At 45.8% G+C, this 27,032-nt stretch overlaps 1 protein-coding gene across 1 annotated transcript in view; it reads right to left on the reverse strand.

Moving 5' to 3' along the window:
• The window catches only part of LOC126095063 (uncharacterized), a 60,615-nt gene extending 34,155 nt beyond the window's left edge, over positions 1-26,460 (reverse strand). The window contains exon 1 of the mRNA XM_049909747.1: positions 26,104-26,460. Within this exon, the coding sequence (XP_049765704.1) occupies positions 26,104-26,452 (349 nt within the window). The 5' untranslated portion in view covers positions 26,453-26,460. The remainder of the gene's footprint in view (positions 1-26,103) is intronic.
• Positions 26,461-27,032: the final 572 nt, after the last annotated feature.

A 27,032-nucleotide genomic window follows, 5' to 3' on the forward strand; every position in this document is an offset into this window, starting at 1 on the left:
CTACTGCTTCTGAATAGCACCAACGTGGCAAGCGAACTGTACGAGGAACGGATGACCAATGATCCCCTCGCGCCATTAGGCACCGCAATAGGATATGGAATGTAATCCAAATGCTGGCGACACTCGCGATGAAAATACTTTCACTACCTCCATTCGGACCAGTAAGTTCCGAGTCGAGTGCCACTAGTGAAGCACGAGTCAACGACCTCGGAGGCGCATACGTTCAGTACCAGCTGATCCACCACAAATATAACATCGCTATGAAAAAAATCTGAGGGGTAGTATAATGTGAGTGTAACAAGGGAGTGTTCCTGATTAGAAACAAATTCAAGAGTGCACGAAGTCCTACAAGAGCACGCACCAAGGGAAAACAAGAAACAAAGATACAGTTGAACGCACTGTAGGTATGCGGAAGTTTTCGAACAACGACATCGTAAACGCCGCTTGTGAATGGTGCAGCAGGAAACCTGTTACTGAAGTCCGCTATGTACGGCGACCGCCCTCTTCTGTGTGGAAACCGGCATGGGCACTGTTGTGTACAATACGGCCACGTACAGCCTACTGTAATGTTTCCTATTCAATACGAACAAAAAAATTTATAGGCCTAGCTAAATGTCGCATAAATTACGCACGAACGAGGACAGTTTTTTTATAAACAGATCTCCGGTAGTATAGTTGCACAAATCAACAAATAATGGTCTCATCATAAGTTTTCTGACTTCTTAGTCGTTCACGCACTTCTAACAAGCGATTTCTACAGGAGGCAATTCCATGAATCCTCTCCAGGCATTCTCACACTTTTCCGCAGAAGCGTATCTGTGGGAGCCAGAAGATAAGCATCTTGCGTACCACTAGGCCATTACAATAACTTCGCTGTCCTCGTGTTTGTGACGCAGAACGATGGCGTGAAAAGAAATAAGAATGTGGGAGGGCGGGGGTGGCGAGCGGCGGGAGAGGAGGGGGAAGGGTGCTTCTTAGAAACGCAGTCGCTTTCCTGAGATCGCTATCGCTGCCGACAGCTTGGAAGACGTCCTTTGCCAAGGCCGAAGTCACATACCCCAACAGCTGCTGTGCCTTACGATCATCTCTACCTCCCAACTTCACTATATTCACCGGTCATCGTGACACCACACTACATTATTCTTCACAGCCAGCGCATAATGTAGTGTGCCGGTTACTGTCTTACGGCAACCCACTCAAAAACTCTTATAGTATCATATAACATGCTCTCAGCTATTCTTTTCTTATATCTACCACGTCTGTCCAAAACGTTTCGAGACTGAATTAATAACACATAGAGAAAAGTTCAGATGGTGATTTTAATGTTTCAGGCATTCTACATAGTCTTTCCCCATTCGAGTACAACGCTCAGAAATTTAATCAAAGTCCTCTTTTGGGGTGTTCAACTCGTGCGTCACATTGGCTTTAACATCGGCTGTGTGGTCAGAGCATTGACACTTCAAGCGCATTTCTGCCTTTCTCGCTTTTTAGTAAGTTCGCACTGAAAACTCAAGTCTCGGCACCCACTATAATTTTTTCCAGAAAAGAATTCTCCGCGTGTTGCATTTCAATAACGTGGCAAATGGCTCTGAGCACTATGGGACTCAACTGCTGTGGTCATAAGTCCCCTAGAACTTAGAACTACTTAAACCTAACTAACCTAAGGACAGCACACAACACCCAGCCATCACGAGGCAGAGAAAATCCCCGACCCCGCCGGGAATCGAACCCGGGAACCCGGGCGTGGGAAGCGAGAACGCTACCGCACGACCACGAGATGCGGGCAATAACGTGGCAGATGACGTCCATGAGACTTTGGTCAGGAATCAAGATGTGCGGGATAGACTTTTCACGCACTTTTTCCTTGTTGAAAACATTCGGGAGACGGTATTGTAGGCTTGACTTAGAGATGTTGCTGCACTGAGATTTACGACACAACAATGTTCACACACTACGGCTGCACGTCCGCTACTTAACATTACACCCACTACTCACTGATTAAATGCCCATCTGTTGTTTACAGCTGTTAGTTCAAGCTACCGCTGTAGTTACTGCTATGACGTCGCTTATATGCCACGAATAAAATCAGAGCCGGAACTTTTTGGACGAACGGTGTACGCAGCGTGTTCCAACCTTTATAATCAAAGCAGTGCAAGTGAGATATGACCTCAGTCAGAATTTCCAGCCATTCAGTTTGTAAACTGCTCGTTTTGCGTAACAAATAACTCCTACTGCACAAACGTTTGTAACGCCACCAAAAAAAAAGGTACAAAATCTTCTCTGAAGTGCCCATAGTACAATTCTCCACTGTTCACATAACAGGGCTTGTTCCCCAAGACAGACCATCACTCGCTACAGGAACTTGCAGAAGTGTATTTAATGAGTGGTGCTGCATGATCCAGTGTTAGGAAAGCTGAACTAGCGAACAGAGGGAAGTTTCGCAACGGGGCGAGAAGCTAAATGGAATAAATTTATCGCCAAAGACAAAAACACAAGAAACTGTGTGGTTCAGGCGACAAAGAGTTGGACAAGACTCAGAAAATTTGTTTGAGGGTATGGTGTGAAATTGTGTGGGAGAAGATTCACCAATAAGCGTGTTTCAAATTGTCCTTGAAATGCACCCATCGGAGAACACGGCGTTGAGGGTACACGTGGAGCAGCAATGTCATCTCCACTAGTCAGGCCAAATGATTCTGAACCCGGAAATCGGACATCAATGGATTATCCAGCGCAGCACCACAATGCCGAATAATGATCTGGTTCATATGATTCAAATGGCTCTGAGCACTATGGGACTTAACATCTGAGGTCATAAGTCCCCTAGAACTTAGAATTACTTAAACCTAACTAACCTAAGGACATCACACACATCCATGCCCGATGCACGATTCGAACCTCTGAACGTAGCTGCCGGCAACGATCTGGCGATGGTCACTTTGGGAGCTACCTGCTTTAAGGTAAGGGTTAGTTACGTCAACAACAATCTAAATTAGTATTTTTTCAAGTTTCCTCACAGCTGCATACTATTTCTTGGTGGTGACTAGCTTCGAGTACTAACGCTGATTCTCAAACCATTGCCTGCATTCCAGGTGTTTGTTAGAGCATGATTCCACAGATACACTTGCGTCAAATCTACATAACAAGATCCACATAAGGAATGTGTCGTACTTAACACGAAGTATTAGTCCACGGTTTTGACTGAAGAACCTTTACGGCTTCTATAAGGAAGGATACATGTACAGTATTATTGACTGGTATGCTACTAAAAGGTACATACACTTTACTTTTTGCTGTATTGCCTGTTGGCTTTCACCTCAGGATTTTAGACCGACGCCCACTGTCAGAAATGGGGTGAGAATCTTTGATAATGCCAGCCACTCGCATTAGCGGAACGACAGATAATGTATTAAGTCAACGTTGGCCGAAGATGTCGGTCAACAAGTCTCCAAGAAAGCATAAAAAAATTTGTACTTTAATTTTCGTTCGCAATTTGGGCATGCTTCAATTTCGAACTACCAGTGTTGTTTACGTGTTAAGTTTAATTCAGCTAATTGTGATGAGTAAATCAATATGTTTTGCAACACTGATGTCGATGAGATGAGTTGTAACCTAATACCGCCACACACTCATTGCTTTCTCCTCTCGAATGCTACCGAGGAAACACAATGCTTAACGCCCTGAGGCATTCTGTGGAAACTAACATGGGTGGCTGGATCACGATCCCTTGTCAGTTCCCCGCCGCATATTGATCTGTGACTGCATCACATAGCTTTATTTTGAAGTTCCGTAGAATATGTAACCTGGAATTGTTTGTGTCTTATTGGAAGACACCAGCAGGTTCATGAGGATGATGAGACATACAGAAGCCGAAAGCGGTTCCCCTTCACAGTTCCACTGAAATGATGCAGCACGCAGAGGAGAAACCTACACATGTTAAATATCGGTGTCCGTCAGCGACTTCCAAGGATGCTGTGTATAGTTGGCTGCGACCTTGACAGCTCTTATCGAGTGGACGCCAAGTCCTCCTCTAGACTGTAAACACGAGTTTAAAAGCGTGTGACAGGAGAGCTAGAGGATAAGGAATAGAGGTCGAATAACAGAAGAACTGATAACGTCTCGAGACGTGCGGTTGTGACGAGCAAACAAGGCAAGGATAAGGGTTACACTGGTGTTACGGAAATAACGCGATGACTAGAAAAAAATACAAGGATAAATTTAACGCTCTATTTTTCCTCGCTGTGGTGCTTTCTGAATGACAGCTGCTGGCAACAATTGAACCAGTAATCGCTTGAGTGTACTAAGCGACATAATTTTGAAACGTGCAGGAAACTCTTATAGGAGCCAAAGAAAACAATAAGCCAAATTATTTGAATGAAATTCGTGCGAAATTAATAGAGTTACAGTTCACTACTGCGTCACCTCATTCGTATAATTTGCAGAAATATTGCTCGTATATTCCTTCAGTGATGTGGAGAACTTAAGGACTGCATACAGAATTACAGTTATATTAAAATGTTTCTCTTATTGTTAACGTAAATCTTTCTTCTGTGTGAGCACATATCAAAAGTAATGATATTGTGACGACTGTTCGTTATCTCCACACCATTCTTCCTCAGCTACACAAAAACTTATCAGTTAATTTCGCCTTCCGGTCAACTTTTAAATCAATATAAAACTGATATGTGGCGTTAATTAATGTAGTCAATAAATCTAGTGCTCTTCACTCAAAATGGAAAACAGACAAGAGTCTCCTGTGAGATACGTCTTTACAAAAAAAGTAAAGCATTTCCTCAAGCAATTTAGTGCGATAATTAGCAAAAAGAGGTGCCCCAAAGTTATTATTTGTTTTTGTTGTGATAGATGTTTTGTGTGACGAAGTTTATCGAGCTATAACAAGGGAGGAGAACGAAGTCTGAACATTATTTCTCTGCTAGGACAGGAAAAAAGTGAATCTTATCACCATGTACACCACCCCTTGATATATCTGCGCCTTGTTTTTGCATAAGCGAGTCCAACGACGCAACTGTTTGTTTTTCTCCTGAGCGAGTAAAATGCAGTTACGAAACGTGCTTTTAATATGGAAGCTCCAACTGCAATGGAAATTTTTGCCATTCGAAGGACAATAGAAGGAGAGGCCACAGAAGTTTATAAGTGTCTCTCTCTCTCTCTCTCTCTCTCTCTGTCTCTCTCTCTCTCTCTCTCTCTCTCCCTTTCAGTTTTTATTTTATAATGGACTTCAGCTAGTCCCGGTTGTTCATCGATCCATACATAATAATCGGATAGCATGCAATATTCAGGGTGACCCAAAATGTGTAGCCTGATTTCAAATAGCTAATACTATCTACTTACGGCGTATACCCATGATATCCTGATTTTAGTGTGTTGGAAACTCATTAAGTTTCCATTATGGCATGTTTCAGAATCTGTCTGTGGGAGTGCTACTGTCGATTAAAGCTGAAAGTGACTGCACCAGTGCAGTGAAAAAATGTGTTGTGTGGCAGGCTGAGACGAAAAATGCAATCTCGGGAACTGCCATCAGATGTGAAGTTGATTGAGGCACAGATGCAGTCAATTTTAGTTACGAGTACAGGTGGGAAAAAAAAAAAAAAAAAAAAAAAAAAAAAAAAAAAAAAAAAAAAAAAAGCTGTGGGTGATCTTCGACGTATCCAGAGGCTGCCGAAAACATACGGACGGTGTTTACACGATCGCCGTCCAAATTATTAAGATAAGGTTCACGTCAGCTCTGTGAACAGAATACCATGGCGCATAGAATGTTACGTAAACGGTTGTGGCTGTAAGCTTATTAGATTCAGATTTTGCAAGAAGTGAAACTACATTATTTTGAACAGCGTAAATAATTTGCTGATATCAAATTGTTCCCGTTTGGCGAGAATGAAAATTTCGTACAGCAAATAGAGTTTTCAGATGGAGCAATGTTTTAACTGAAGTGGAGTGTAAATGGGCAAAACGTGCCTATTCGGGGTAACGAAAAGCCAGTGCTTGTGAGGAGGCACACAGGGGGAACCCCAAGATCAAACACAAAATTTCCGTCAATGGTATTGTGTACTTGGATATGCTTCACTACTATGCTATACCCCGTTCCAAGAGGTGCAGCCGGCCGGGGCGGCCGAGCGGTTCTAGGCGCTACAGTCTGGAACCACGTGACCCCTACGGTCGCAGGTTCGAATCGTGCATCGGGCATGGATGTGTGTGATGTCCTTAGGTTAGTTAGGTTTAAGTAGTTCAAAGTTCTAGGGGACTGATGACCTCAGAAGTTAAGTTCCATAGTGCTCAGAGCCATTTGAACCATTTGAACACGAAGGTGCAGCCCCGTGTGATGTTTCTACTAGATGGAGCAACTCCTCATTGGGCAACATGTACTCGAGAGTCTTTGGACAAAGAATTTTTTTGTCGCTGTGTTGGAAGGGGTCACCTAATTCCACGACCAACAAGATTGCCGGACATTACCCCATTGAATATTTCTCCTAAGGGATATGTTGAGAGAAAGATGTTCGACACGCATTTACCAGATGTGTGCGCATTGCCCGAACATATCATTCAAACTGTTGAAATACAATGAAATTTGTGGCATGTGATAGACTATTTCGCGAGTCATAAGCTGTACTCTCATTGAATACATTAAATGGAACTTAGAACACGGGTGTGTGTACGCATGTGTGAAATAATGTGCGTGTGTGTGTGTGTATTTTAGTACGAGATTTATGGTCACTTTAAATCACGGTAAACATTCTGAAACACCCTGTATGTCTGTTAATGCTGCTGAACGAAACCAATTCCCCTCCAGTGCGGAACATATTCGCCGGGCGTTTACTTTACGGTTCTCCGATGTTCCGTCCGTGGATAACTTATCTTCAGCGGCCCATCAGCACTAATTCCGGCCAGTGGGCTGGCTAAGTGACGAACACTGCAGCGAGGCAGTCTGTCTTCATCCAGGGAACGCACGCTGCAATCGTTGCGGGGCACCCACAATGTGAAACGCATCAAGAGCAATTCCGTCGAGTTAGAGGAGAGTGAAGAAGGCAATCATTCAGGAGGTATGACTGGCCTGCCGCTACGGAGGCGTTATTAAGAAAAGTGCCGGGGCCCATGAGTCTTCCGTCGGCCGGCTTTTTATTAGAAGGTATGGTCGACTTGGCAAGATTAGCCTTGCGCTGTGAAGAATGGCTAAACTTCCACCATGATATATCCACTCACCGCCCCCCTCAACTAGCGGGCAGCCAACAGAGCTTACACTAAAAACAGAATACGGATTCGCTTTTTTCAGACGTAATGTACAACGCAGCCAAGGCATGAGATTAGCATTATGTAAAGACGCAAGTGACAAAGACGTGTAAGGAAGTGGTGCGTGTCGATGTGACTGCATTTCGGCGATGTGATTTTTAATATCGTCCGCCTTCGTAGCTGATTGGTCAGCGTGGCTGACAAAGGCGGAGGACCCGGGTTCGATTCCCGGTACTGCCAGGGATTTTTCCTTGGTGCAAGAAGTGGAACTGAGTGGACTTAACAGTTGTGTTGCCAACTGACGAGCTACTTGAGCGAATGGTAGCTGCTCAAGCTCAAAAAAACAGACATCGGTCCGGAGAGCGGCGTGCAGCACCCATGCCCCTCCATCCCGCTTCCAATGACGCCATTGGCGGAGGATGACACGGCGGTCGGTCGGCAACGATGTGGTGCATGCGCCTGCTGACTGAGTTTACGTTTCGATTATAAATACGATTGGCTTCTGGGCTGATCTCGCGTGGAAGAAAGGACACTGTTTTATACCTCTCAATTACAAATTAGATTTGCAATAACCGTTGGGGCCAGTCCGAAGCACCCACGCCAGAAGCCAACAACGCTGACCATTAGGAATGTACATGGGTAAGAACTGCACAGAAAACTATTCAGCTTCTGCAGCAGTTGAAAAATTCAGCATGATCACTTCAAATGAACGAATAGTGAATCGGCAGTTACTCAGCCGAAAACATATCATCCTAAAGCACTGATTGGTTTCTGCCGAATGACTATCGACTACTGAGAGGTGCAGTCAATGGTGACAGACAACGGATAGGCCTTCACATGACGCACACGTTTAATAACGCAGATATGTGTGTGTGTGTGTGTGTGTGTGTGTGTGTGTGTGTGTGTGTGAGCGCCCTTCATGTCTTGGGCGTTGATACATTTTTTTTCTGCATATCAGCTGACTGGAAAGAAAATTTCTTACAGTTAGTCAAGATTTCAATTGTCACGAGCTTATGAGAAATTTCTTGTGCACCACGAACGTTTCGAAACTTTGGACCGCATTAGGCGCTAACTTCATGTGCTACGAGAGTTTGCCTTGCTATTGTATGAACGTGCGTTCATCCACGCTTTGGTACCTCTAGTGAGGTTGAATTGATCGCAGAGGGTAAGTCACTGTACTGAACTGGTGGATGTGTATGGGGAAACTGGTTCATGAACTTAAAGTATACTACGAATTTTGGGAGTCCGTGAGCGTCCGATACAGTGTTTACGGTAATACACAGTGCGATTTTAATGCAATTGTTGTCGATGAATTCCCCTTCCTTGTACCAATTGTAACAATCCTATCCTAATGGGAAGCTTCATTCTTCAAGAGTCATCGATCCGCATGCACTTTTCAACTCCTAATTATGTAGGCTTTAACTCAAACTGATTACGGTTACCAGTGCGTGTGGTTTAATCGGAATGTTATCAGTGTTTGAAACAAAGCAAGAACCGTTCGATAGTACAGAAAGCCTTCTGCAACTTTCTGTGTATCTGTTTAGTGTCTCTACCATAAATGACCCCAGACGCAAGTATCTTACTGTCGTATGTATTGTTAGGTAGGAAGTAGTTCTACTAACCAGGACACACTTTAGCTACGCGTACCTGGATAGAACATTATCAAGGAGACTGACATCCTCACCGTTTCTCTTTATTACGTATAAATGCTTCCCTGTTCTTCCCGACACCCTACGCAGCCTATGGCTCATATACAGGACAGAACAAACAGGATTTTGCTATTATTTCATAGCGTAGAGCCCTAGACCTTCTAGTGACCTCTACATTTTCATGGTCAGAATTTTATTTCATCCTTATTGTTGTAGCGGGCCGCGCGGAGTGGCCGCGTGGTTTGAGCCGCCATGTGTCGGATTGCGCGGCCCCTCCCACCGGAGGTTCGAGTCCTCCCTCGGATATGGGTGATGGGTGCGTGTGTTGTTCTTAGCATAAGTTAGTTTAAGTAGTGTGCAAGTCTAGGGACCGATGACCTCAGCAGTTTGGTCCCTTAGGAATTCACACACACATTTTATTGTAGTAATCATCAAAAATGGTTCAAATGGCTCTGAGCACTATGCGACTTAACTGCTGAGGTCATCAGTCACCTAGAACTTAGAACTAATTAAACCTAACTAACCTAAGGACATCACACACATCCATGCCCGAGGCAGGATTCGAACCTGCGACCGAAGCGGTCACGCGGTTCCAAACTGAAGCGCTAGAACCGCAAGTAGTAATCATCAAACTGGAGTGAATAAAGGAGCGCTTATACCGATCACTTTCCTCGAATACCGCGTAATATCATGTAAGTCAAGCGTGGAAGAATAACTCACGATTTCACAGTGGTCGTCAAGGGATTAGGGGAAAGCTAAAATTCACCTAACTGCTGTTCGATCCCCGGTTGATCATAGAGCTTTTCCTGGACCTAACTGGTTGTGTGTGCAATTTCAACCGGCCTCGAGTTTCATCTTTCACTGTACACTGAGGTGAAAAAGTTCATGGCATCGTGTCTGATTTCCATTTCCCCGCCGTAGTGCAGCAACTGGACCGGCAGGGACTCAACAAGACGTCGGAAGTCTCCTGCTGAAATATCGAGCCATGCGACATCTACAGCCGTCCATAATTGCGAATGCGTTGCCGGTGCAGGATTTTGTGCACGAACTGACGTTTCGATTATGTCCCATAAGCTTTATATAGCATTCATATCGGCTAATGTGGCTGGCCACATCATTCGCTCGAACTGTCCACAATGTTCTTCAAACCAATTGCGAACAACTGCGGGCCGGTCACATGACATCATCGTTTGGTAACTGTAAGTCCATGAATGGCTGCAAATGGTCTCCAAGTAGCCGACCATAACCGTTTCAGTTGGACCAAAGGATCCAGTCCGTTCGATGGAAACACAGTCCACACCATTATGGAGGCACTACCAGCTTGCACAGTTCCTTGTTGCCGACCGCGGTGGTCTAGCGGTTCAGGCGCTCAGTCCGGAACCGCGCGACTGCTACGGTCGCAGGTTCGAATCCTGCCTCGGGCATGGATGTGTGTGATGTCCTTAGGTTAGTTAGGTTTAAGTAGTTCTAAGTTCTAGGGGACTGATGACCACAGATGTTAAGTCCCATAGTGCTCAGAACCATTTGAACCATTTTAGTTCCTTGTTGACAACATACGTCCATGACTTCGTGGGGTCACTCGAACACTGCCATCAACTCTTAGCAACAGAAATCGGGGCTCGTCTGAGGTGGTCATGTTTTCCAGTCGTCTAGGGTCCAACCGATATGGTCACGAGAGGAGAGGCGTTGTAGCGACGTCATGCTGTTGGCAAAAGCAATCGCGTCGATCGTCTGTCTGGCACCGTAGTTCATTAACGCCACATTTCGTCACACTGCCCCAACACGTTCGTCATACGGCCTACATTGATTTCTGCTGTTGTTTCACGCAGCGCTGCTTGTCTGTTAACACTGACAATTCTCCGCATACGCCGCTGCTCTCGATCGTTAAGTGAAGGCCATCTCCCACTGCGTTTCCCGTGGTGAGAACTAATGCCTGAAATTTTGTATTCTCGGCGCACTCTTGACGCTGTGGATCGCGCAATATCGAATGCCCTAACGGTTTCCGAAAAGGAATATCCCATGCTTCTAGCTCCAACTACTATTCTGCATTCAGAAAGTGTTAATTCCCGGCCTGCGCCCGTAATGACGTGCGAAATCTTTTCTCGTGAACCACCTGGGTACAAATTTCAGCTCAGCTAATGTAATGGCTTTTATACCTTGTGTTCGCGATATTACCGCCATCGGCGTACATGTGCATATCGCTATCCCTCGATTTTTTTTTTTTTTTTGTCACCTCAGTGTATATGCGCCTGTTACTGATTGGATTAGCCACTTAAGAGGGCTGTGGAAAGCACTTCGTCCAGCAAAGGGTGTAGATTCACGATGCTTGTGTTGCATCCGAGTGCCTGTGCACGCCTCCGCCGCAGTGATGTCGGCAGCTCTGAGCTCACGCTGCAGGCCGCTGGGAGCTCAAGGCCCCGGGTGTAGGTCAGGAACAGAGCGAGCACGTGCGCCGATGCCCCGCGGGCACACCCCACCGCTGCACAGCGCGCGGCGGGCCGACGGCAAGCCGCGCATCTAGGCGCTGTTACTAGGCCTGCAAGAGCTCAGACACTCTGCACACTCTGCCACCGGTTGCTCAACGCAATCCTCTCCGTACCCTGTGCTCGTAATCAAACGGTGCATTCCTAGCAGTTGTGACGACAAAAATGGGCAAATGAATAGAAAATAACAATAATAATAATTCTGTCAGTTACTATCTAGTTAGTTATGTATTTATGCAACGGTACTACAGAGAAGATTTAAGAACTGATATTCAGCGACAAACGGAGCGTGTTTTATTGTACTGCACTACGCAGATCAAGACCTAAATGGACATATTTCCAGGTGTTACTGCTGAATTTATACCCGTCTTCGGTTACTTCAGCGAATCGAATTATACGCTCCTGTTACTCAAACTGAATTTTATGACTCTGAAAACCAGGAGAAACAAAATAGGCATGGCAGATGCTAGCAGGACTTGCACTCTTACATTCTTAATTATGTATGTAGCTTTTATTATTATTATACAAATTTGGCCGTTAAAGACCGTGAAAACAGTTATTTCTTGCGCTTCTGGGAAGTCTTCTTTCTCTCAATCCACACTTCTTTCATTCTTGCGCTGAAGGCGGCTTTTCTCTCTTCAGACCATTTAGTTCCACAAGTCTTCTTAATTTTCACACCGAAACCCGTGAATGAATTCAGTTTTTTTCTAAAAAGGTTTCTGTTAAATATTGTTTCCTGATCTATGTCCATTTCTTTTAGATCTCTTTCTGTGTTGATAAACCATAAATTTTTATTTTTTAGATTTGCGATGTACCAAAATATTTGTTTTGTAAGCCTATTCGGGTTCATCCTCATGATGTGAGCATAAAAGGAGCATCTTCTTTTTTCTAATTTCGTCTGTAATTTTGCTGCACTTCGTATACACTTCTTTGTTGCTTTTTACTCTGTATACAGGCTTGCCTTGATCATCTGTTATTTTCCTGTGTCCAAGAATTGTCCTCACAATTCTTCTTTCACGATTTTCTATCTGTTCTGCGTATGTAAAATTTGCCAGTGTTTCTGATGCATATAGTATCTGCGGTCTGTATGTAGATAATAATAATAATAATAATAACTTGATGCGGTGCAATCTTTTCTATTGGAAGCCAGTATGGCGACTTGCATGTCTCTAACATACCTCAGCTTTCTAGGGAAACGGGAACTAGTTTAGTGTGGAATCCGAAACAAGTTTTATTTCTGGCGATTCCTTACATAGCTGAGAGGTGAAGGCTAGGTTAAAACATAGACTGAAAAATCCGTGGTCCGACTGAGATTCGATTTCGCGACTTCTCAATTTCCAAACATGCGGTTTAGCTCTTTTTTCCCGTCATTCTGTTCGTCATTCTTCTCATCATTAAGTCTGAACGGTGTCACGTGACACCCCTTCAATTTCATCGTTCAATACTTCACTCACATTTTTTTTTATTATAGAGGACAACCAACCCTCTGACCGAACATGCTGACCTACTTTGCCGTCTTCGCTAGACCACCTGGTTCGATATGTATGTAGATCGGTCATTTAATGGTTCAAATGGCTCTGAACACTATGGGACTTAACTTCTGAGGTCATCAGTCCCCTAGAACTTAGAACTATTTAAACCTAACTAACCTAACGACATCACACACATCCATACCCGAGGCAGTATTCGAACCTGCGACTGTAGCGGTCGCGCGGCTCCAGACTGTAGCGCCGGCGGTCATTTAATGGTTCTGATAAGTTTCCGATTGTCAAAGTATGTAACATAAATGGCCGTACCTGTTGACTGCATTCACTTAGAAGCTTAAGCTCACCAAGGGACTCTAGACCTTAGTATTTGACGCAACCTCATCTGCTACTAAGAAAAAGATACGTACAGACAGACTGACAACAAAGTGATCCTACAAGAGTTCTGTTTTTGCCTATTGAAGTACGGAAGCCGGCCGCTGTGGCCGAGCGGTTCTAGGCGCTTCAGTCCGGAACCGCGCTGCTGCTACGATCGCAGGTTCGAATCTTGCCTCGGGCATGGATGTATGTCATGTCCTTAGGTTAGTTAGGTTTAAGTAGTTCTAAGTTTAGGGGACTGATGACCTCAGATGTTAAGTCCCATAGTGCTCAGAGCCATTTGAACCATTTGAAGTGCGGAAAATACAAAAATCTAATGACAGATGAAAACAGTATACTGAACTGGGAATTGAAACTCCTTGTCACTTCACTTCCGGCCCAATGCCTTTAACTGAGTTATTCATTTGCGCTAAATGGTCCGATTTAATGCTTTAATTTTTAGTAACCATCCCATTATCTAAACTCCACTTACTCAGCGAAAGACTTGAAGCAGTGGTTAAGACGCTAGACTCGAATTCCAGAGGAATGCGCTCACATATCCGCCTGGCATCCACACTGAAGTGTACGTGAACAGGGAGACGCCTGACGTACCTTTCCGTCGATGTCCATCCCGAACTTCATCCCCTTCTTTAATGATCCCCCCATCGACGGGACGTTAAACTCTTATGTTCTTTCATTTATTTTTCCACAGAGGCTTACCTGCTTACACTGATAGACCAGCGCTGTCCGAAACATCAGGTTCAAATGGTTCAAATGGCTCTGAGCACTATGGGACTCAACTGCTGTGGTCATAAGTCCCCTAGAACTTAGAACTACTTAAACCTAACTAACCTAAGGACATCACACACATCCATGCCCGAGGCAGGATTCGAACCTGCGACCGTAGCGGTCGTGCGGTTCCAGACTGTAGCGCCTTTAACCGCTCGGCCACTCCGGCCGGCAAACATCAGGAATGGTGGCGCATATTTTAGATGCAATCTAAGCGTCTCTGCACAGTGGATATTTCACTATATAGCGGTATGTACGCTTTTTGGTAGATTAACACGTTATGGCGTTTGGAAGGTAGTATAGACACAAGTCTAAAGCGAAACTTACAGTCGAGCGGTAAGGCGATCCTGTAATCTCGATGGAACGTATAGATTACTGCATACCGCCTCACTACAAGCTGAAAGATTTATTCTGAAGGCAAAGTGCTACCAGGATTGAGCGTTTGAGCGTTTTGAGCAATGTAAAGTGGTATGTTAATGTGCATGGACGCTAAATAATGAAAGAGCAAATGCACTCTAAGACAAAAAATTACTACGATGGAATAATCTGAATGAAACAGAAATCAGTAGATGTGACGACTCGTACAGAGAAACAAATGATTACAGTTTCAGAAAAATTGGATGATAGATTGAGGAGAAAGAGTTACAAATTGAGCAAGTAAATAACGCGTTGGTCTACCACTGGCCTTACGTAAGCTTTTATTCGGCTTCGCATTGATTGATAGAGCTGTTTGATGTCCTGAGTGATATCGTGGCAAATTCTGTCCAATTCGAACGATAGATCGTCCGAATTCCGAAATGGTTGGAGGGACCAGCTCATAATTATCCAGACGTTCTCATACAGGGACAGAACCGGCAACACTGCTGGCCAAGGTAGGATTTGGCAAGCACGAAGACAAATATCGGAAACTCGCCATCTGCGGGCTGGCATTAATTTGCTGAAATTTAAGTCCAGGACGGTCTGCCATGAAAGGCAACATAACGAGGCGTAGAGTATCGTCGACGTATCGCTCCGCAGTAAGAGTGCGCAATTGACAACTAAAGGGGTCCTCATATGAAATACAATGGCACTTCAGACAGTCATTCCTAGTTATCGGGCTGTATGGTGGGTAACAATCAGGATAATATGCCACCGCTACCCAGGGCGTCCCCGCACATATCTTCGCTGGTCATATGGGCCTGGACTTATGACCTAAGATGTTGAGTCCCATAGTGCTCAGAGCCATTTGAACCATATGGGCCTGGAATCTCATTGAATGGAGTAGAACTGTCTTCAGTGAGGGGTCCCGCTTCGAACTGAGCACCGTTTATCAGCGAAGACGTGTCTGGATGAGCCCTGGTCGGCACAGGGATACCAACCCGTCACCCATCATACAGCCCGACAACCATGGTGATTCTCTTAGGCGATATTTCATTTCATAACAGGACTCATTTTGTTATCATCCGCGGCAGCCTTACGGCACACCAGTTCATCGATGACATTCTACGCTCCGTTTTTTCCATTTTATGACAAGCCATCCTGGGTTTACATTTCAGCAAGATAATACCCGCCCGCACAGGGCGAGAATTTCTACTGGTTGACTCCGTGCTTTCTAAGTCCCACCTTCGCCACCAGTGTCGCCGGATCTCTCCCCAAGTGAGAACGATTGGAGAATTATGGCCAAGACGTCCATCATGTTCGTGATTTAACAATCTAACGCGCCAATTGGACATAATTTGGCACTACATCCCTCTTGAGGACATCCAACAACTCTGTCAACCAATGCCAAGTCAAATAACTGCTTTTACAAGGACCGGAGGCGGACCAAAGGTTTGTTGGCTTGCTCAGTTTGTGAAGCTCTTTCTCTTGAATAAATCAACCAATTTTTCTGAAACTATAATTATTTGTTCCTCTGTACATTAACATCACATATACCAATTTGTGTCCCATTCTGATAATTCCTTCATGATGGGTCGTTTTTCCTCTTGGATTATCTAGTAATGTGCTGCTTGAAAAAACAATAAAATACGAACATCATTTGGTTTTCTTGCACACTGCACCTGAAGTGTTGAGAAGTCTACACAGACGGGTTTAAATAACTGGGAGAGTGATTGGAACCTAATCATTCCGAAAGAACAGCATTATCAATTCGAATAAAAAGCTTTGCCGGCCGATGTGGCCGAGCGGTTCTAGGCGCTTCAGTCTGGAACCGAGCGACCGCTACGGTCGCAGGTTCGAATTCTGCCTCGGGCATGGATGTGTGTGATGCCCTTAGGTTAGTTAGGTTTACGTAGTTCTAAGTTCTAGGGGACTTATGACCTCTGATGTTAATTCCCATAGTGCTCAGAGCCATTTGAACCATTTTTCTTTTTAAAAAAAGCTTGGACTGGCATGTCAACTGACCAGCAGCATCTTTAACGAAACATGAAGCACTATCAGTTATCCGCCCTATATACTTTAGCGTGTCTGGTTCTCGACTGGAAGGGTCTCAAAACTGGAAATCCAGAAGGGAAGATAGTGGTGAAGATACTGGGACCAGTCAAAGAAAGTAACAAATATAAAGACTACCGACGTGGTTAGGAAGAGACCTCTATCCTTGTACGGACATACTCACAAGACGCATCCCAGAAGGTTGACCAGTCAGCATATCGACTGGAAGAAACAATGCATCCAGAGCATGCACAACTACTGGACGAAAGCCATAATCCACTCCAAACACAACAGTTGAAAATTTAGTGGTCCTTAGTCGGCCTATACGAAAGAAGAAAAAAATGGTGTTCAGTTTTGAGAAAATAGCAAACGCAGTTACAGCTCTTCTGTACGATAATGGATACGTCAGCTCACGAAATTTTTCCTCCCTCTGTATTCGTGGAGCTCAGTTATCTGTTTTAATACTATCACGACGATTTATGGACAAACTATCCCTTCAAAAAGCAGTTACCTGCCAGACTAGCCCCTCTTATCACGAGATGGTGACAAAAGACAGAGGTCAGCGCGATCAGGATCCGCTGTGGCCGGATGCGCGCCTCGCGGTTCTGCGAAATGGCCCGCGTGCTCCATCCATCCGTCGTGTTTCGCTTGGGCCCCCCTACCCCCCCTTCCCATCCCCTTTCCTCCACTGAGCCGCTAATTTGCACACAGATTGGCGCTCATACAATGGACCCGCAACGTCTTAACGACTTCCGGAGCAGGCGCGCGTTGCGCTTTAGCAGCCTGCAATCCTCTCGTCCCGTCCTACAGTGCGATTCAGCTTGAGCACCAGGTGCCAATCACAGCTCCATCACTTTTACTGAGCCGTATTTACGGCCTCAAATAAACTGAAAGAGACTGGATTTTAGCTTCCAGATGACAAAGAAGTCATTAAATACACGGCACCAGCCTAGGCAACCACAGGTCGGAAAGCGTAATGTTCGTGGCCTTCTCGATGGAACCACTCCAGAATTTTTCCTACTTAGTTTTCTAAATAATTCCTACTTAGTTTTCTAAATAATTCTAGTTGTCATCGTCAGCAGCATCAGCCGTTTGATATTCTCTGATATATAAAGCTTTTCTAGATTTTTCCGTGTATTACGTTCTTTGTCCATATTGCCCGTATTGCTACTACGAGTCATCTGACAAGTTCGTCGTCTCGATCTTCTTTTGATTCCAGGTAAAGCTCTCTTTCATACATCTTCCATCCTTTTACCATACTACATGTTCCTCACAGTAATACAGCTCCAGGTCACAGAAACTGAGGCCGACCGGAGTGGCCGTGCGGTTCTAGGCGCTACAGTCTGGAGCCGAGCGACCGCTACGGTCGCAGGTTCGAACCCTGCCTCGGGCATGGCTGTGTGTGATGTCCTTAGGTTAGTTAGGTTTAAGTAGTTCTAAGTTCTAGGGGACTGATGACCTCAGATGTTAAGTCCCATAGTGCTCAGAGCCATTTTTGAACTAGCATAGAGAGCTGCATCGAACCAGTCCTCGGACTGAAGATCACAACAACAACAACGACGACGATGACAGCGTCTCGAAGACGACGAGGACGAAGTACCGCACTGCGATTACGATGTGTGAATATTTCAGTGACGCCATGTTCATCAAAAATGGATAAAACAACTTCAGAATTGCAGAGGTGGATTACAACAGTAACGGAGCATACATAGCTACTGTTTCTCTGCGCTGTCCGCTAGCAAACAGGACAGCAGTGTTTTGGCTAGCGAGTAGGTCGCAGCTGTTTACGGAACGCATGGTTTTTCCTCCTTCCTCCTCTCCGCTCTTACTCAGAAGAGTGAGGAAGCGATGTGTCAGCGGTTGCCCTCATTGCGCGCGATTCACCGCCTTCTGGGCAAAAGTTTTGCAACACTGGCGGCGCCCAGTTGTCTGCAACACACAGCAAGCCTACTTGTCTTCTTTCTCTATGTTTTCTTTCCTCGCTATCTCACGCGGTTTTTTCCCCTGGCAGCCTGGAGACGTAATGTATGCTCTCCGGGTTTTGATTACCGACGTACGATTTAATCGGCGAAGTAACGGTAAATACTTCTGACAGATGCGGCGGCGGGGTGTTTGATCTGTCCTAACGCACTCATAAATGTTTTTCAATTGGATTCAGTCACATGTCGTATCTAGTGGTTACTCATCCCACGTGCGTCTCCGACACGCGACAACTGTGACAACTTAATATGTAAATCTGACATATATTATTAACGCGGCAGTTAGTGTGTGTGTGCGCGCGCGCGCGCGCCTGTGTGTGTGTGTGTGTGTGTGTGTGTGTGTGTGTGTGTGTGTGTTACTAAGTTTGTTATTCCTTCACGCTGAAACGAGTGGACGGATTTCGATAACATATGAAATGGAGATAGCTTTCACCCTGAATTAGCTGCATTAACACATAGGCTATCTTATAGATACCTGCTCATCAAAGGGATTGGTGTGATTGTGAAAAAGAAGTATAGCCACAACGCACCGAATGCCCATACTTCATTCATCGAGTATTTCAGAATGAGAGGGCATTGTGACTTCCAACAAACTTTACACATAATATCAAATCTTTATGCAACTTTTCCTCGCTGACAGCCCCAATAAAATAACAAAAAGAAAAAAAATTATCGCTTACTGCATTTTCACTGTTCATGGAGTAAAATTATCGCATGAGGCATCACGTTTTCAATTATTACTTCTTTACAAAAAATGGTTCAAATGGCTCTGAACACTATGGGACTTAACTTCTCAGGTCATCAGTCCTCTAGAACTTAGAACTACTTAAACCTAACTAACCTAAGGCCATCACGCACATCCATGCCCGAGGCAGGATTCGAACCTGCGACCGTAGCGGTCGCGTGGTTCCAGATCGTAGCGCCTAGAACCGCTCGGCCACCCCGGCCTGCTACTTCTTTACAACTAACTGTATTAGCGACACTTTTCAAACAATATTCACATGTAACAATGAATGCACCAGCAATCCTTTCGGGGTACAAGGTCGCGCTGCACGAAACATTTCTGTTCCTAACGCAACGTTCCGTCCAGAACTGCGGTGGACATCTTCGGAGGCGTTGCTCCTCCGTTGAGTTTTGTCGGCAAGATCTTATACCTCGAAAGGTTTACCAGCAGCGAAGTCATAGGGTTGTGAAAGTCTTCATTCTATGTACCAGCAAAATTATAGCGTTGTGCGACACATAGTTCAGAAGATATGACGTCACAAAAACTGAGATGCGTGAAAACTGTCGTATCATGTCTGACGTTTAAACTGATTACTTCTTTGCTGCTAACCCTAATCGCAACACATTTCGCAGACAATGGAAACTTATGTCACTGAAGGTACTACAAAAAAATATTTTATGACGCACAGTTCAGGAAATGATATCAAACTGCGAGATGCGTGAAAATGAAATTGGAGGGGGAAATTCGCTGGAGACATAGGTGAAATATGTGTACAAATTCACTCGAAACAGGTTAAACAGGTATGAAATATATTTTACATTTACGTGTGCGGGTAAAAAGCTCATCGTAAACCTTGGAGCGATTTTACGCAAAACTGGTGCACATATTAGTTACGATCTGGAAAGATGGGGGTAAGGACCACCAACCCCCTGGGGGGGGGGGGAAAGGATATGAGTGGACAAAGAGGGGGAGGAACAGACGGGCAGAGTGAGGGGGGGAAGGAGAAAATGGACTACTAGAAGATTGGAATAAATACATACCTGGGCATTTTTTTAAATAAGTAACTGTTTTTAGGTGGTACCAGAGCGGAACAGAGCTAGTGAATCTATAAAAGCGAAGAAGCAAAAAATAAAAATAGATGTAAGGCTGATTAAACTCGTTGCTACCATGCCCGCCCGGCTAGCCGCGCGGTCTGACGCGCTGCTTCCCGAGCGGGTAGGGCTGCCGGTCCCCAGCACGAATCCGCCCGGCGGATTAGTGTCGAGGTAGGCGGGTTAGTGTCGAGGTACGGTGTGCCGGCCTGACTGTGGTTGGTTTTTAGGGCGGTTTTCCATCTACCTCGGCGAGTAGGCTAGTTCCCATTATTCCCCCTCAGTTACACTATGTCGGCGATTGCTTCGCAAACACCGTTCCACGTACGCTTACACCATAATTATTCTACCACGCAAACTGGGGGGCCAAACCGCACAATAACCCTGGTTTCGGTGTAGGGCGCCGGTGGGGTGGGTGGACTACTGTGGACTGTTGTGGGGTTGTGTATCACTGAGGGCTACGGCGGGACGAAGCCTCTCCGTCGTTTCTAGGTCCCCAGTTTAATACATACATTGCTATCATTATTTGGTTTCTAGATTCACGAGAAGTGGATGGAAGCCCGAAGAGGATGCAGTAAGGAGGGGCATCCGATCAGCACACCGCTCTCTCGGCCGTTTTGCCGACTTTCCAGACCGTGGAGACGTAAAGTCTGAATCAAGTAGCTCCTCAACCGTGATCACGAGGGTAAACGGGTCTAGTATCAGTCATCCCATAAAGAAAAAATCCTTGGCAGTAGGCCTACCGAGAATCGAAACAGTGTTCTTCGCTTGGCAGCCATATTCGCTGATCAGGGTTACACGAAAATCGTCAAATACAGTAAAACGTAGGTATTTTAACACTAAAATCGTGAAATGCAGAACCGTACAAAAAGAGAATTAATAAATCTCGGATAGGCATCAACAGCATGCTTCATACATTGAAGATAGCAGAAGTAGTGCGGCGTCGGGATAGAACTCTTTACAACATGTGTTCAACAGAAACAAATGTAAGCGTGGAATCATGAACCACGCCCCCAAAATTGCAGCTCCAGAGCATGGTATTTGATGGTAATAAAATGTGGACAACTTGAAGAAAGAGACAAGAGAATCTGATATATAGCGCTACTGAAAGGAACGTAATGTAGCCGTCAAGGCTGTTAGAAAAGGACACAAGCTTTTATTTGACAAAAAAAATCTATTGTGGTCCTCTTTAAGAAACCGTTCTGGCAGTCGCTTAAAGTGACTTAAGAACTGCACGGGCAGTCTCAATCTGGTCGACTGGACGGGAACTTGACCTCGCTTCTGCCGAATACAACTACAATGGTTAGTCCCTGCGTCACATAAGCCGAAACTGGTGGTGCTTTAGAAGGGCGTTAATATGTGGTAAATTGTCCAATGACTGTCCAGTCGACTTTTGCAGCGTTGACAGCTGCAAAACGTGCAGCAAGAGAGTCAGTGAAGGTTCTGGAAGGTGTGTCTCTTAAGGATCTACGGTGTCCGACTGAGGAAGTCACACAGATTCTTGATTGAGTTCGAATCCGGGAAGTTCGGTGGGTAGGAGAGTACACTGCGAGCTGTGTGACACGCTGCATTGTCCTGCTGGAAGATACCATCGTGCCGAGGAAACACAAACTGAATGTAGGGGTGGACGTAGATCCCAGGGCAGATGCAAAATGGTGTTGATCCATGGTGGCTTTCAGAATAACGAGAACGCCCAGGGAATGCTACGGAAACATTACCCAGACCATAAAGCTCACTCTTTGTTTGCTTTCGGATGTTTCATGCCGTACACGTCAATGGCCATATGTCCGATGAAACATAAAATGTGATTCATATAATAAGGCCACCTGTCACATACTGGCGTGCAAATTTCAGCCTTCGTAGCCACTGATCAGCGTTCAGCACGTGTGCATGAACCAGGTGCCTGTGCGGAGACCGATGCTCAGCAAAGGTCGTTGACAAGATACTGCTACTATCCCCTTGGTTCATCTGGGTGGTCAACTCCTCAACAGTTGCGCGTCTATTCGCGCGTACACATCTCCGCAACCGTTGTTCAGCCCTATATCAATGGTCCGCGGTGCACCACAGTCGCCTCCGCGCCGGTTTCGGATACCGCCATTTTTCTGTACACGGTATACTTTAACCACATCGGCACGCGAACAGTTTACACACTTAGCCATTTCGGAAATGCTTCCACCCCTTGCCCGAAAGCCAATGATCATGTCCTTTCGGACGTCAGATAAATCTCCCCGTTTTCGCTTTACAACGACTGCACTGTTTTCCACGTCCCCCTGACACGCTTTATATACCGTCCATTGCTAGTGCTGCCACCTGCAATCTGAGAGTGGCATTACACGCTGATGCCGAACACAGGCGATGGTCACATTAGTGTCACTGGACCGTGTATAATGGACAAAATGAAAGCCACTAAAGAACGGGGGAGGAAACAATGCGATGGAACAGCGCTTATAAGATGGGACACACTACAGGTCATTGCTATCGCATCGGGGAGCAGCCGGCGGCAGAGCGCAGATGAGGGGAGAAGTGCTAAGCAGAATAATTGCAATATGCAGGGCCCGTTTAAGATCCAAGCGACGCTAGCGGCCGCTTAAAGCGCCAAGCTGAGAAGTGCGCCATGAAGCACAAGTGCAAGATTTGTACACAGTTTGTATCATAATTAGTAGTGAAAACTAAATACGAGGGAAAAGAGGGAATTAGCGGTGAGGGGGGAGGCAGATTAGTTCAACATAGAAACATACATAGGCGGCAGCCTACTACCAATCTTCAATTCTCTCAAGTTCCACTACGAGTGAAAACGATTAGCAACAACGTAATGAGAAATAGTTCACAACATTATGACTCACGACATTGTAATTCGGGACAGAAATGATCAATCCGTCAGCGACTCTGCTCGCTTAGACTCGCGGTACTACTTCCGCATTTTCCACCAACATCACACGTCGAAGAACGGCCCTCCCATACTAACTGCGCCATCACTTCAGCATCGCTAATAAGACGGATCTATTTATTGCATGCCCAGGGGCGCTTAATGCTGTGGTAAGGGTCTGCATTGACGCACCCGGTGTCGACTACACACTCACTACAATAGAGACGTTGCTACGCATAGGCGGCAGGGAAATACGAGCAAACAGAACTCGCACACGGTTTCGCAGCTGACTGCCAAAGCCTTCTTTCAACGATGGCGTTCAGAAAAAAAGAAAGAGGGAGAGCAACGTCCCGTTGATTAACGATGCAGTTAGAGATGAAATCCGAAACTGATGCAGGAACCATTGTACCATCCGCCGCAAGTGATTCAGGGAAATAAAGGGTATCCTAGAACAAAGGTGGCCAGACAGGATCTGAACTACTTTCCGCAGGGCACGAGTCCAGCCTCGTTACTACCACGCCAACTTGGTTGGTAACAAAGAGCAAAACTCGTCGACCTTTTCCGTTATCTACGTGTCAGAAGACAGTTGGTGAGCAGACACTTACAGGCGAGTACATAAGCAGTGTCTTGCCTTCGTAGCGAGCTGATAGCTGATTCTACAGAAGCCAGTTCGTACATGTTGGCCACTGATGGGATGGTGTATACCATCTCAGCGTCAGTGAAGGTTTGAAAATAGTGTGTTCGATCACCGGTACTGGCTGCAATATAATAAAATAACATCAAAATGACGGCTGCAGATGTTTCGTTTTATTACGTAAGTGAATAGCCGATGTGCCATGGACAATCGTTCACAAAGATGGACGTACAAAAACTTCGTAGTGGAGGTAGTGCCGTATCAAATAACCTGAGTTTTAACACCTCGAGTAGGAGCGATGGTACAAATACTTTTGTAACCAGTATTCAGCATATGCGGGGAGTTGTAGTGCCGAATTATGCGATACCGTACCGGTATCGAACGACTAGTCGTCAATGTACCTCCGTGTGTCGCATTGTTAGTAGCTGAACTTTCGACTATCAGGAGAGGACTCACTGCTGTCCAAGAACGGTGGGCAATTTATCGCCGGCCGGGGTGGCCGAGCGATTCTAGGCGCTACAGTCTGGAACCGCGCGACCGCTACGGTCGCAGGTTCGAATCCTGCCTCGGGCGTGGATGTGTGTGATATCCTTAGGTTAGTTAGGTTTAAGAATTTCTAAGTTCTAGGGCACTGATGACCTCAGAGGTTAAGTCCCATACTTCTCAGAGCCATTTGAACCATTTTTTTGGGCAATATATCGACACTTTGCTTCAATCCCACATCTACAGTGAAATCAGAAACCACAAAGTAGCTCTTAGTTCACCTTCCCTACGGCCGTACGACACATCGCAAGAAGTGTACCATTTGTGCCAATGCAACAAACGAACGAATACTTCACTAGAGTTTGACTGTGCAGAACAAAAACTGACATAGGGAAGCAAAGACTCGTGATTGGATTTTCTGTGACCTCAGTGACAGATTACACAATAGGTCTGACTCTACTATAGAGTTGTAAGCCTACTGGGGGAAAAATTGCAGTATGGGTATTGAACCTTCAAAACAGCAGTTTATTACACTGCCCTCCGGCTGGAGAGCACCCTTACTTATACTGGGAAAACTATGACATACAGTGCAGGGATTAACACATCAGGTACTTAACGGTTGGAAGACAGCGTTTGCCATTACGTTCGCTGGTCTCCGACAGCTTCGAGTATAAGTCAATCCATAAAATACCAATTTGCTATTCCTCTAAAATGATTTAAGCAATGACTTTAGTGTCCAAGCATCATTCATATGCCGTCTCGAAGTTAGTGTGACATTCCCCGCCCTACCTAAGAAAACAGTTTCACAGATTGTGCAAATCCAAACGTAGGTAATATGATAGTCGGTCAGAGTACCTTATTTTCCCTACTGATATGGTTGTAACAAGTTTTCCTGTCTTGGTTGGTTTTACATTTCCGGGTCTCTGGCCAGGATGACAATTACATTTTTCTACACCGTATTTCGACGACGGCCATTGCGTTTTTCAGCCAGTTCTGTCGTGTGATGAATTTTTGGATTCCAACTAGTCTAAGAAACGATCGCAAGTAAGAAAGTGAGTGAGGATCGTAGGACATGGAGGTACTGAGTGTAAAAAATCTGGGACTTGAAAACTAGGACTTATAAGCATGTACGAACGGGTCGAGAAGTATAGAGTTAATGGGAGAGATAATGCCATAACAATGAGCGAAAATAATTTGTTTCATGAATTGTTTATTAACGAATCTGTCACAGTTCCAGGACATATATTTGGCGTCTTGTTTCGAACCACCTGGTCCATTCTCATGCGACATACTGTGGCTGCACTGGAAGTGCCTATCTTAATAACAAACATCGAAACGGCAATGCATGCTTTACAGATGACTGTAGCAATCAAATGTGCCTAGTTAGTAAGTCAGACTCATTTTTTTTACTTTGTAAAGCATTTATTGCCATTTTGATGGTTGTCAGTAGGATCAGGCACTTTCCGTGCAACCTCAGTGGGTCAGGCTTGAGCACGAACCAACTGGTTTGAAACTAGTTGCCAAATATACATATGGCCTGCAACTGTGACAATTTGTTAATAAATGCTTCAAGAAATATAAAAAAGAGGTTGCTAGTCCTCTATCAACAAAATGTTGAAACAGAGAAATAGGATACCAGCAACAGCAATCAATTGTCGACCAATAGGGAAAAATAAACAGGTAGGCCAAGTGAACTAGATAGATCAAGCAGTAACTGATCATCAACAATGGAAGCAATGAACAAGAGGACGTTGAAGGTAACTTCCTGACACATTTGTAAAAAGACAGAAGAAGAAAGGTAAACCTTTCCGCCACCTGGAAGCACATCTTCAGACACCGCAGTTGAGGAAGGAAGAAAAACTTGATGACAGCACCACACAGAGACATGTTATCAGCCACACTGTGGGACGTACCTTTGACAGAGGTCTGGCGGTGGTAAGGCTTGGCCCTGGGTCTCCGCAAGCTCGGCGCCGGACCAAGGGGTTGCGCCTCCTCCTTCGCGGCCAGCTCTTCTTCCGCCCCCAGGCCTGCCTCCACGCCCTCGGCCGCCAGCGCTGCTACGACTCGGAAGCCGAACCGCCACAGCAAGCGCTCCCTCTCGGCTGCCAGCTGCTCCCGCAACAGCAGTTCTGCGGCGCCAGGGTCCGCCGGGCCGAACAGGCAGCGGGCGGCCCCTCGGGCGCGCGCCACTTCCTTCTCGGCCGGCACGGCGCCTGGCAGCAGCAGGCACGTCTCCACCATTGCAGCTGAGGCCGTCAGCATCGCGCCAGCGTACGCGATACTCTGCCGGCACAGCTCTCTGCGCGAGCGGGCCTGCGGCGGCCCGGTCCCCCCCACCCTAGCACCCTTCCCCCACCACTACCGCGTCTAGCCAATCGGCAGCCAGCTGGCTGGCCACGTGCCGCGTCCCAGGACACACCGCTGCTGCCGAGTGTTGCGCCTCTCTTGCGTTACGCTTTTTCCACTTCGTTATTTCCTGCTTTTTCCTGGTAACGAGATTTCCGTTTTCTACCGGGAAGCGAGCAAAGTCTCGGTTAAGTGTTGCTCTACAAGGTAAACCGCTGTCCGCTAAAGTGAACGTCATCTGCTGGGACAGTGAGTGCACGCAGCAGACGCCGCCACTTGCCATTTAAATACCTCCTATCAGCTGCGGGGCGGCGCCTCAGCAGACTACCCGATACTGCAGTTTAGACCGTGGAAGCGGAGACAGAGCTATGGCAACCTCCGTGGCTTTGACCGACTATTACAATATCGTACAGAGAGTTTGACCTCCGAGGAGGGCGCGAGTCTTAAATACACCACTGCCCATTAAAATTGCTACACCACGAAGATGACGTGCTAC

This window comes from Schistocerca cancellata, chromosome 8 (assembly GCF_023864275.1).
Source record: "Schistocerca cancellata isolate TAMUIC-IGC-003103 chromosome 8, iqSchCanc2.1, whole genome shotgun sequence".
In the NCBI taxonomy this organism is placed as follows: domain Eukaryota; kingdom Metazoa; phylum Arthropoda; class Insecta; order Orthoptera; family Acrididae; genus Schistocerca; species Schistocerca cancellata.